Below are 12,521 nucleotides of genomic sequence, written 5' to 3'. Positions count from 1 at the left end.
CCAATCACTCATGTGTAGTGGTTTAGTAATTACATGTCCTTAATCCAGCATCACACATTCCAGATTCAGCTACCTCTGATTACATGAGGCTTTGGGGGAACATCCAGACCTGAACTATAATACCCTGTCTCAAAATAAAAACTAGAAAAGGTGCTACAGATGTGGCTCTGTGTGAAGGCCCTGGGTTCAAATCCAGTGCCATAAAAGAAAAAAGGATAGGTGAAAAAGCCATTCCACTTGAGTACAGCCTTGGAGGGATTCTATCTCAACCCTCATTTTTGTCAAAGATGAATTATACTGAGGTAGAATTTGCATGTTGCAAATCTCACAGATCTAAAGTACATTAAACACTGAAACTGAGATACACAGATCTAGTTGTTATTCAAGCCAAACTGTGACAGGAGATTAGGGTGTGGAAAAGCTGGCTGGGGAAGTAGGCATGACCTGTTAATACATTTCCTGGAATACATGTACAGAATAGTTCCCTGCATGTGGATTTCTCAGTAGAACTCGAGCAGGTTTTCAGTAGGATGCCTAGATCTGATGTCAGCCTGTGGTGGGGGATCCCAGCACTGCCTCCTAGAAACAGTATGTAGAAGTTCTCCCAGGTTTCTTTGAGATGTGGATAACATAAAAGGACACAGATGCCAAAATGAGATTGCTGTGGTGGCTTTCCTCAGAATAGCTTGCCATGTGTCCTCCAGGGTGTACTCTTATCTTGCTTTTTTCTCTTGTACTAACCCCAAGCTCACTCTGCAGAGCCGGTTTCTCCCTCACTCTTCACTGTTACTTTTTCAAATAAACTTCATGTGCTGGGGATTTAGCTCAGTGGTTTTGCCACCTGCTGTGCAAGCACAAGGACCTGAGTTTGATCCCCAGTACAAAAAATGAATAAAATAAACTTTATGTCTTAGTTACCTTTTTTGATCTCCTTACCCTTCTCTCCATTCCCCCTCCCTGTCTCTTGGTCCCTTGCCCATCTGCAAAAGATTCATCTACCTGTTTCCTATTATATCTTTTAATTTGCTGTTTATATGTTGGGTTTCTCATATAAGAGAAACCATGTGATATTGAAGCTTGTATATCTTATTTTGCTTAATATTATGGCTGAGAAAGGGTCTTGGTAAGTTTCCCAGGCTGGGTTTGCACTTGCAGTCTTCCTGCCTCAGCCTGCTTAATCTAAGGCTTTGGAGTTCCATGTCTCAGAAGGTGCCACAGTCTTAACAGTCTAGTCCTGGAAGAACCCATGTCCAACACCCCAGTCACCTCTAATGGCTCCATGGTGGGCAGGCCTGCTGTTCTGCACAGCCCTCATCCCAGGTTGTGGCTGGCAGTGATGTGGATCTTTGGCCTCCTATCCCTGCCTGGAAGAGACATGACCTATTGCTATTTTCTCTTGCTCGTGGTGAGGTATTGAGACAACTTGCCCATGAGTGGTCACCCTCGGCCTGGAAAGGGGAAAGTGGGAAATCTTAAAAGCTAAGATTGCCTTCTTACCAGTGGAAGATCAGACCAGAAAGGATACTGAGGCAGAAGAGGCTCAACATTCCCTTGGCAATTCAGGGTTTCTTCCTCTCTAATCTTCAGCAGAGCATGCCTCCAATGAAGGAAAGTACAGTGACTGGATAAGATCAGAAATAAATAAGAAAAAGGAAATCTTTTCTCTCATGCTCATGGTGAGTTATTGAGACAATTTTCCCATGAGATGTCATCCTCATCCTGGAAAGGGGAGAGTGGGGAATCTCAAGAGCTAAGATTGCCTCCTGACCAGCAGAAGATCAGACCAGAAAGGATACTGAGGCAGAACAGGCTCAACATTCCATCTAGAGTGCAGAGGAGGATTGGGGCCAGACTGTCCCAGTGAAACCTGTCCTCCATGTCTTAAGAATGGCTGCTGAGGGCTGGGGATTTAGCTCAGTGGATCTGCAGCCTCCCTCAAAAGCACAAGATCCTGAGTTCAATCCCCAGTACCAAAAAAAAAAGAATGGCTTCTGACCTTTTATCTTTTACAGACAGATGGAATACCATAATTTATTAAGAGGCATGTATATTTCCTACATATAAACTAGATTTCATACAAGACCCATTTTACAGCATTTCATCAATTCACATTTTGGTTAGATCAAAATCCACTAGGGAAAACTCTCATATTACTTTTCCTTAGTGCTATTATCTAAGAAGTCAAACATGTCAAGCAAGGAGCACCAGTAAATTCAGCTACCAGTAAGTCCAAATGCAGCATATACAAAACAGGAATATAAGACCTTGCCTGTAAAAGTAAAATGTCCTATCGAAGGTGCATCATAATCTTCCCATGTTCTCAACTTAAATTTATCATCATTTTAACAAAACACAATGTGTAAAAAAGACAAGAATGACAATTTTTGATTTCCCAAGTGAGTCACAATCCACAATCCATGAAACAAAAGCAAACTCTTATCTCCTTCCAATGATCTCAATGGGACCTCCAAATGATATATGGGGAAATAATATAACTCCCAAACAGCTAGATGTCTGATACACTGAGTTTGTGTTCTCAAAATTGAAAAATGAACTTTGAGGAGCAATGGAGGTTAAGAGTAGGAAAATTTTATGGAAAGAGACAGCTCTTGAGAGAGATCCAGAAAGTGGGTTGCCACAGACCACAATTCACAGCGGAAGGTTTATAGAGCAAAATCATGAGGTGGGTACAAAATCATATGGTGGGTATAATGTGGGACAAAACTATGATCAACCAATAAAATAACAAGTTTAGACTCTTAGATAATACTGACCCAATTGGGAAGCAAGTCACATAGGAGCTGTACATGGAAAGAACAAGGACATTTTTTTTGAAAGAGATGAGTTAGGAGGTCCTGGTCACCCAACCAGGTGACTGATGCCTATCTAGACTTTACTGGACCAAGTAATACTGATTATGGTATATTGTTTATCCCTCAGGAAGGTATGTAGGCCTAGTCATTCCATCTTTATCTTGAGGCCTGGCTTTCAACTAATGTGCCTCTGGCCACATTAGTAATGTGTTCTTATCTTCTGCACTGATTCCTTCCTGGGCCTACCCCTGTCTGACCTCCTATATTTCTAACTAACTTAGTTGTCTATAATATTCTGATACCATTCCCTGTGCCAAGGGTGTCTCCTGAGAACATCTCTGATTTACCCTTCTCCTAGCCTTGCTCTGGAGGCCCCACCCCTTGTGTGAGCCCAGTCCCCAAGTTCTCTGCCTTATAGAAGGAGCAGGGAAATTTCATGAAGGTGATTTTCATAATGGGGAACACTCAGAATGGGCCATAGGAATCCATTCCTCTGTTTTTCATTAAAGGAAGCTATGGACAAGCAGTGTGGAAAACCATTTGGCATTTTCCACACGCCTACTTGGGTTAACATTTTGTTACTGGGATCATGTATCGAGGAAAGGCTTGTTTTTGGATTCAGAGGTTCCAGGCTATGGACAGTTGGTTCTGTTGCATTTAGACCTGGGAGAAGGCAGAAACATTGTGTAGAAGGCCTAGCAGAGGACAGCTGTTGGGTGAATGTGCAAACACCAGCTCATTATGCTTTACTCTGGACGCAAGAAGTCCAAACACATTCCTAGATGGGAGCCACAGCATCTCTCCATTATCTCTTAAAACAGAAGCTTAACCTCTTCTCCATATTATTAACTGTAGTGAAAGTAACAAGATCTAATTGAGCTTATGGAGGCAGCCATATCTCCCCTTTCTGTTTTTGAAGTTGTGCTTTTTAAAGTTTGATGGGCACGTTGGACAACTGTCTCTGGAGGTTCTATGGATAAAACTCTCATGTTTTAGACATTAAAATGATATATTTGGGATAAAAGAGCTGTGCATATTTGTTTGGAACCATCGGGAACCAAATTAATTTTAATCTTGTAGGTTACTGGTTCTGCGCATGGCCGTCGGCACCTCTAGAGCGCCCATCTTTTAGACTGGGCTCTGTGCATGCCTGAGCTGCCAGCCTATGTTGCCCCACTCACACTGGGCCCCACCCAAGCCAAGCCCCACTGCCACTGCCGGAACCACCTCTGTGGTGGCTGCCACAGAAGAGCTTGGCGTCATGGGCTTGGCTTTTCTGGTGCTCTGATCCGCACCCTGCCCACTTCACCTCAGCCTCTCAAGTAGCTGAAGCTACAAGCATGCACCACCACGCCCCGCTGTTGAGGGCCTTGGGTATTATTAAAATGGGTCCTAGGCTGATAGTCTCTTTTTTTGTAACAAATTTGGCTATAGATGCTTGAATTTTAAAGCATCTCTCTCTTTTTGTGGCATAAATCATTCTCTCAAATACTTTTGCTTTAGGAACAATCCAAGCTCTATCAAATTAACAAGCAACCATACATTTTTTTGAGAAACAAGGAGCTTTTGGAAGATACAGTATCAGCTTTTAGCAAACCAACAATCAAACGTATATATTTCCTCTGATAAATCACTTTTATATGCTTTTACTCGTCGGCATATGCAAGCTTTTTAGCCTTGTCATCTCTCTTTTTATCCAGCAACACAAAATTTTAATCTGTCAATAAAACAGATTACTCAATCAATAACTTAATAATTTAATCAATACAATTTAATCAGTCAGTAATTTAATTAATCAATAAGTCTTTTTACATCAAAAGTATATCTCTTTTATTTATAGCCTTTTTAATATTTTTTCTTTCATTTACTATAAATTTTTATAACAAACTTGCCTGTTAAAAGGTCTTTAAGTAATCTTGAATCTAAGTTAATCTTCTAATTATAATTTAAGAACTTGTATAAGAAATGATTTAAGCATACCAATTAAACATCAATTTAAATTGGAAGCCAAAACTACATTTATCAATTAGCTAAAATTTGTAATTTGTAATTTGTAGTTTATCTTTTTTTGTTTTTTTGGTACCGGGGATCGAACTTGGGTCCTTGCACTTGCGAGGCAGGTGGCGGAACCACTGAGCTAAATCCCCAGCCCTTTTGTGATCCTCTTATGCCTGGCAGGACATGCTTGTAGCTTTTCTGGCTTTAGTCATTTAACCCCTGGCTGGGGCCACCCATTTTAGTTGTTTTAATCTATGGAGTAGACAGTTTGTAGCTGTCGGCCTTAGGGCTCTAACACAGCATGTGATCTTTGTGGTCAGATCTTGAGTATCATACTGATATAGGGAGAATAGATGTAACTCCCAACCTGCTAGATATCTGAAGCAAGAGTTCATGTTTTCTAAAATTGAAGAATGAACTCTAGAAACAGCAGAGGTTAAGAGTAGAAAGAATTTATTGAGCAAAAGATAGCTTCTATCTAAGAGAGAGAGAAGGGGGACCAGAAAATGGGTTGCCTGCCCACCCTGCTTCTCAAAGGTGTTTTATGGAGCAAAGCCGAGAGGTGAGGTCTGATCAAGGTGGTACAAAACTATGATCAACCAATAAGATTACAACAAGCATAGTTGCTTAGGTAATATTGATTAAATGGGGATTAAATGAGGAAGCAAGTCACTAGCAAGCCTACAAGGAATGAACAAAGATTTTTGGTGGTAAGGGGTGGGTCAGGGATCTTTCTTGGAAAATCTTGTTCCCCCATCCAGGTGATTGATAACTCTTTAGAATATCAATCACTGCTATTCATCCTATGCTGGTGTGGTAGTTTATCTTCTTTTACAATGCTGGCCTTCAGTGAACGTGTCTTGATTGTCCTCCATGTTGGCTTCTTGAGGGCTGGCCCTGTCCAACTGCCTACAAGATATCTAATTAACTCATCTACTCTACAATAAAATTCTGGTTTAATTCTTTTAAAACCTTATATTTTATTTTCCGATGTTTATGTGTATCTTGTCTAGTTGTAACAGGAAAACAATAGAGCCCAATGGAATCTCCTGCCAGCTACCCTGCTGGACAAGTTTCTGATATGTAAAGAGGCGGGGATTGTTTCTGTTAGCTTCAGGGATCTCTGGAGGCACAGGCTCTGAGAGGGGTTATTTTTTCCCTCAGAGTTCCCCTCCCCTCCTTTCTCAGGGGGAGTCATCAGGAGCCCTAGCACTGATTTTATAAGACTCTATGCTGAGAAAGTATCTGGAGCTATTTGTTCCCAAATTTTTAAATTTAAAGTGACTGTCTGATGGAACCAAGGGTTAAATTTCTTAGACAGGCTCTTGGCTGAGATGCTTGCTCTTGACTGCTTTAGCAAAACACAGAAAAATTGTATATATCTCTTTCTCTCAATTGATACATTCTTCCCCGTGCTTTAATCCCAGCTAAGAATTCTAAGAATTTCTTTGGGGCAGTGATCTCTTACCTGGCTCTCTTGTCTCAGGTGTCCCCACAGTGAAGTCTTCTGCCGTCTTTGCTCTCCCATGGCTTCCTACTCTGGTGGCCTTCCTGAATCAGTCTCTAAATCTATAAATGTCCCCTGTTCAGGGTGCCATTTGTCAAGTGAATGTCCAACTTCCAATTAGTTATCATGTAATACTGATAGAGTTCTCTGCTAGACAATAAAATGGCTCTGGCAGCCCTACCTCCTAAATGCCTCTTCCCAGCAGATAATAAATCACTCAGGGAAACAATAACCTAATTTTCCCGCCGTGAAGCTCTGCCACTTATAGTTCTTCCCACCGAGAAATTCAAACTTGCCAATGGATTTAAACCTCACCTCTGGCTGCAGCCAAACATCTACCTCCACTATGCCGCCCCGCCATGCCCCTTGCCCATAGAAGAGGTCACCTAGCCAGCCCCTGCTCTTACCATTGTTTGAGACAGCCTGGCACTCCGTCCCCTAATAAAGGCCTAGTCTCGGATGTTCGTGTTTTCAGCTCATTCTCATCCTTTCAGATACCTGACTGCCTGATTATGGGTACAGCAGGGGATGAAAGAATGATACACAAAGAACAAGGAACAAAGAATAAAGAATGAGGGTCTGGGAATTCATCTTAGCTCTCTCCTGGCTAAGACAACCTGATCTTAGCTCTATCCTGGATCTCTGGATTAGTCAGTATTTATGATTATACAACATAGTAAGGGAGAGTTAAAGGCACATGTAGGGAATGGCAGAACTAATGGACTAATGAGCTAGCCTATAAAAAGGAGGAACAATGCTTTCTTGTAAAGGACAGGTCATAGTTAACAAGCCGTATGTGCTATCCTGCAGGTCACAGCTAACAAGCCACTTGCATTATCTTTAACTAATGTTTGATCTTGGAAAATGGCTGTACAGAGACATAATTCTTCAGCTGTAATGTTGCTAATAAGAGATGCCACAATCTCATCCATCACTGAGACTCAATGGAGACCGTTGGCATAGGAAAGTCTGTCTCCACCAGCTGAAGGCTCATTTAGCAAGTCACATTTAGGCCTTGAAATGACTCATAATTTTAACCAATACCCAAATTCACAAGCCAAATCAATAATTTCTAAAGCCCGCTCAGTTCAGTTTCAAGCTGGGTACCTGCAGTCAGCTCATGGCAGCTGGGGTCAGAGAAAGAAGGAAAGAGCCAGAGAGGAAGGGGCTAAGGATGCAGTCCAAGGTCACCCCACCCTGATCCACTCCTTCAGCTAGCCTCATCTTGTCTCTGTCACCTCCCAAAAATGCCAGCAAAATGAGTTCATCAAAGAACTACTTCACTGATGAAGTAATGGGCCCAGTCAGGACCTAAGCACCTTCCACAAAGCCCCTCACATGTGATCTTAGCACTCTGGAGGGCTGAGGCAGGAGGACTGCAAGTATGAGCCCAGCCTGGGCAATTTAGCCTGATCCTGCCTTAAAATGAAAAAATAAGAGCTGGGGATACAGCTCAGAGGCAGAGCACCTACATAGCATGAGCAAGGTCCCGGTAATGAAAAAAAGAAAAGACAGAGAGAAAAGAAAAGATGGTAAATTGCATAGTGTGTATAATTTACCACAATCTATTTTTTTGTTAAAGACAGGGTCTCGCTATGCTGTTCAGGTTGGCCTTGAACTCACTATGCAACAGAGGCTGGCCTTGAACTCATGATGACCCTCTTGCCTCAGCTTCCCATGAGCTGGGTACACAGGCCGGTTCCACCATGCTGGCTGAACTTAAATTTTTTAAAGGATCAAAACAAAATCTAATCTATGAGGAAAGAACTGAGAACAGAAGTTGCTTCTGGAAATGTGGGACAAACTGCCAAAGGGCGAGGGACCTTTCCAGGGAGACAAATATTTTGTTTCTCTCTGGGTGGGTCCTGGTTTCAGGATTATCAGCACTGCTAAAAGGCCTTGAGTACATACACTTTATCTGGGTGCATTTTACCATGAAGGTACCTCCATTTACAAAAGAAAGGAGTGGTCCATGAAGCTGTGGGGCTAGGGACCCCCAACCCCTCCATGTGCCCAGGAGTCTCCTTGGTGCCACTGGATCCCATACCTGACTCCCTGTCTTCCTCACTGGTGTGGGGATCAGCCTGTTGCCCCATGCCTGCACCTCCGAATTCCCACCACCCATACGATCTGGGAGCTGCAGGCTCCCACAGGACCACCCATCTCCACTTGGGTTGCAAGATCAGTCCTTCCTGGGTCAGCGGCAGACCTCGAGCCCGGGCACTGTCCCTGCTGCCTACAACCTGGAGACTGACTCCTCCATGATGTTCTTGGCTACTTTCCAAAACTGAGAAGGCCCTGACTTCAACCCCTAGTACCAAGAAAAATAAAAGGAAAAAAGTAATGCTGTAACTTCTTAGCTGGTGGTGATATGTATTTCAATTTTTTAAAATGAGTTCTCTTCCCTCAAGACCCCACCCCTAAAAGGCAGGACTTGTGGTTTCTCTGGTCCATCCCAGGAGGGCCTGGGGAGCTGGTGGACAGCACAGGTGACCTGTCCCTAGGGATGGGCTCCTGCAGGCCGGGTCTCACTGCCCCTGGTCTGGACGTCTCTCTGTCATAGACCATCTCCAAAATGAGCACAGGGCATGAACAGGAAATTCACTCAAGACAAATATGAAGGCCTACAGCACAGATGATGTGTGAGACCTGTTCCTAGTGCTCTCGGGATGGACTTTGTTGTGTGGGACATGAACCACGAACCTTCCCAACTGCAGAGAGAGAATCGGTCAGAGAGGTGAGTAACCTGCCCAAGGCTCCAGAGTTGCCTCACCCCACAACCTGCTAGTCCCAATGCAATGGAAATGAAACCTGGCCTTGGAGTATCAATTTCCTGGACCTTCTCGGGGACTCACCCTGCATCTGGCAGCCTCAACCCCAAATTTCACCCTGCTCCCCACATCCCAGCAGCTCGGAGAAGCCCCAGCCTGTCTCCCAAGCCAGGAACCAGGTCTCCTGGCCCTCACACTCCCTTGTGACTCTGGCCTCCCTCAAATTTTTTTTTTTTTTGGTACCGGGGATTGAACTCGGAATCCTGTGCTTGCGAGGCAGGCACCGGAACCACTGAGCTAAATCCCTGGGCCTCCATCAGATTTTATTTTTGAGACAGGGTCTTGCTTTGCAGTCCATGCTGGCCTTGAACTCACTGTATAGGCCAGGCTGGCCTAGAACTAGCAACATTTCTCTTGCTTCAACTTCCCGAGTTCTGGGATTATAGGTGAGCATCTCCATGACTAGCTTAGTCAGATGGTCCACAGGCCCAACTCCAGGGGCCCTGCTGTGCATGGGCAGCTTGTCCCTGAGATCCACTCTGCCCCAACCCAAGTGACAGCCACGAAGCATGATGGAGCCTTTCCTGAGCCCCCCTGGTGTCTCTCAGACCTCAGAGCAAGGCCTGGTCCCTAAACTGCTCCCTGATTGACCTCATTGCCCAGGGGTCTCTGAACAACAAACAGACCCAATAAATTCCATGTCCCCCAGACCCTGAGTGACGAGGCTGGGCTCCAGAAGGGGATGTGGAGAAGGGTCAAGGCCCTCCTTCACTCCCACCTCTGCCCTGGGCCCCAAGCTCAGGTGCAGCCACAGCTGCTGCCATCCCAGGCTGTGGGCCCAGCCCTGCTCTGGCACATTTTCTGGTTGGGAACCCAGCCATGGAGGGATCATTGCCCCGAAGTCTCAGATGAAGCCCAGTAGGGAGCCCCAGCAGGCACCTGCATCACATGGCTCCAGAGCCTTGGCATGCCCAGACTCCTCTGCAGCTGGGCTTTGCTGGGCACTGCCCTCAGTAGGCCCAGGTGGGCAGAGGCAGGAAACTGCTCCTCTTGCTCCCAGTTCCACCATGCAGTCTCCATCCCTCTCTGAGCCGACATCTCTACAGTAGAGACTCGGGAGAGGACAGCACTGGACCACATTCTCCTCCCAGGCCCAGACGCCACCTCAGAACGTGGCACCCCCAGCCTGTTCCCCTTCCTACACCCAGCTGAGGCCCCAGGGGAGGAGGCAAACACCCCTAGCTGTGCTGAGGCCTTGCACCCTGTTTGGGACACAGGGAGGACAAGTCTAGGGGACAGGAAATCCTCTGAGCAGTCAGCGATGACCTTGTGGGCAGCAGTGGCTTTGTGCCCACTTAAACGCCTATCCGCTGAGCACGACTATGTGCCAGGAACAGAACAAGCACTTTGCCTGCTGATCTGTCCTGTGTCCTTATACCAGCCCTGAGAGGGTGCCAACTGTGAGATCCCCATTTCCTGGATGAGGAAACTGAGTCTCTGAGCCCAGTGGTTGAACCAGGCAGCAGTGGGGCCCAGGATCACAGCCACAGAGCCAGCCTCCTTCCACTCCTTTGGCTTCTCCAGGCTGAGGGGGGACAGGAGAGCGAGTCCTCCACATCCCTCTGCCCAGCACACGTCACAGAGTTGCCTGTGGGGACACCAGGGCTGGGCAGGAGTCAGGACCAACGTCTCAGAGGAGGAGAGAGGGGAGCTGGGCCAGGGTGGGGGTGGGAGGAGGCTGGGGGAGAGGAGGTGGCACCTGGGGGCCCCAAGTCAATCTTGGCTTCCACCCCTCCCCACCCAGCCTGCAGTGTCCCCAATATCCACCCCATGCTGTGTGGCCTAGCCAGCATCATCAATGGGGAGGATGCTGTCCCTGTTTCCTGGCCCTGGCAGGTGTCCCTGGGGTGACACTGGGACTCTGGGATGTTGGCCAGGCTGGGGTGCTGCCCAGTGGCAGCTGTGACCGTCATCTCCCACTTCCCCAGGACAAAACCAGCTTCCACTTCTGCAGGGACGCCCCCAGACTGGTGGTCACCTCCACTCACTGTGGGGTCCAGTGAGCAGGTCCCCAGAGTTCTGCTTCCAGCTCCAGAGGGAGGGGTGGGAGAGCAGTGGGCTCATCCTGTCCTCAACCCCTCCTGTCTCTCTGCAGGACATCCACATGGTGGTGGCTGGGGAGTCTGACGAGGGCTCTGGCGAGGAGGGTGTGCAGGTCCTGATGACTGCAGAGGTACCAGGCCAGAGGACAGGAGCTGGTGCCCCAGAGACTGGCGGCCTGGCTGCTCCTAGGCCTCAATGAGGTGTGGATGTCACCCACAGGTGTGTGACAACCCTGATTACAACCTGTTCACCATCTCCGGTGACATCGCCCTGTTGAAGCTGGCCACACCCATCTGCTTCTCACAGACAGCATCTGCCATATTCCTGCTCAGCAAGGATGAGGACTTCCCTTTGGGACGCTGTGCCCCACCAAGGGTGGGGGCAAGACCGATCACACTGGTGGGCAGTGGTGCCCACAGGGTGGGCAGATGGGAGGTGGATGCTGGCAGGCAGGCCACTGTGGGTCTGACCCCTCCCCCTGCCCTGCCAGACACCAGCACCCCGGACAGGCTGCAGCAGGTAGCCTAGCTCCTCATGTCCGCTGCCCAGAGCAGGAAGTTCTGGGGCAGCCGGTCACCGACATGACAATCTGCACCAGAGCGAGCAGTATTTCCTCCTGCTCTGCACAGCCTCCTGGGTTCTCCACACCCTCTCCCTTCCCATCTTGGGCTCCTCCAGGGAAAACCCCAGCCCAGATCTTGGGGGCAGGGGAGGAGAGAGGAATGAAAGTCTTAAATAGGCCTCTCTCCTCCCAGGACCTGCCTGCCCAGTAGTCAGGGAGTCGGGGCTCCTGGTGCATCACTGCTGGCCTCAGCACAGAGGGCAGGGAAGGGACTCTGGGCTCAGAGCTGCCATGATGCAGAATTCCATCCATATCCATGTGGATGCCACACCCTGGAGTTGTTCAGTGTGCAGCCTGGACTGTGGAACCTGGTGAAACCCCTTCCTCCCTTACAGAGGCCCCACAGCCAGCCTCACCCCCACTTTCTGCTTAAGTCAAACCAGCTTTACTGTGCTTCTATTATGAGCTCCACCTGGGGGTGGCCCAGACTTCCAGGGGCAAAACCAGCCAAGGAGGTGAAGTCTTTCATACCCACACGGTGAGCATGGGTGAGCTGCTGCAGGTATGAGGACCTGGGCCCATATCAGAACATCCCGTCTCCCGCAGGGCAACTCTGGCGGCCCCCTAGTATGCTGAAAGGATGGAGCCTGGATCCTGGTGGGCGTCATGTCCTAGGCAGTGACACCTGCTCCACTTCCTCTCCCACCATGTACACCCGGGTCACTGCCTTCCTGCCCTGGGTGCGGCAGATCCTGGTGGCCAACTGA

The 12,521-nt window shown here is 47.6% G+C and overlaps 1 protein-coding gene across 1 annotated transcript; it reads left to right on the top strand.

The window, feature by feature from the left end:
- The first annotated feature begins 8,987 nt into the window (after positions 1-8,987).
- Positions 8,988-12,521, top strand: LOC147830608 (chymotrypsinogen B-like). The gene is made up of 6 exons (XM_087190327.1): positions 8,988-9,055; positions 11,078-11,156; positions 11,245-11,322; positions 11,412-11,567; positions 11,683-11,711; positions 12,317-12,521. The coding sequence occupies exons 1-6, from the start codon at positions 8,988-8,990 to the stop codon at positions 12,519-12,521; spliced, it is 615 nt and encodes a 204-aa protein (XP_087046453.1).

This window comes from Heterocephalus glaber, unplaced genomic scaffold (assembly GCF_053883595.1).
Source record: "Heterocephalus glaber isolate CG9 unplaced genomic scaffold, H.glaber_assembly_v1.0 deba00000071, whole genome shotgun sequence".
NCBI classification, from domain to species: domain Eukaryota; kingdom Metazoa; phylum Chordata; class Mammalia; order Rodentia; family Bathyergidae; genus Heterocephalus; species Heterocephalus glaber.
The sequence above is the reverse complement of the archived record's forward strand: the minus strand, read 5'-3'. Positions and strand labels throughout refer to the sequence as shown.

Excerpts from the sequence above, each read along its gene's own strand:
- LOC147830608 (XM_087190327.1), top strand. The coding sequence starts at position 8,988 with ATGGACTTTGTTGTGTGGGACATGAACCACGAACCTTCCCAACTGCAG. Across the intron at positions 11,323-11,411 it reads AGGTCCTGATGACTGCAGAG|GTGTGTGACAACCCTGATTA; the intron begins GTACCAGGCCAG and ends TGTCACCCACAG. Across the intron at positions 11,712-12,316 it reads CCCCGGACAGGCTGCAGCAG|GTATGAGGACCTGGGCCCAT; the intron begins GTAGCCTAGCTC and ends GAGCTGCTGCAG.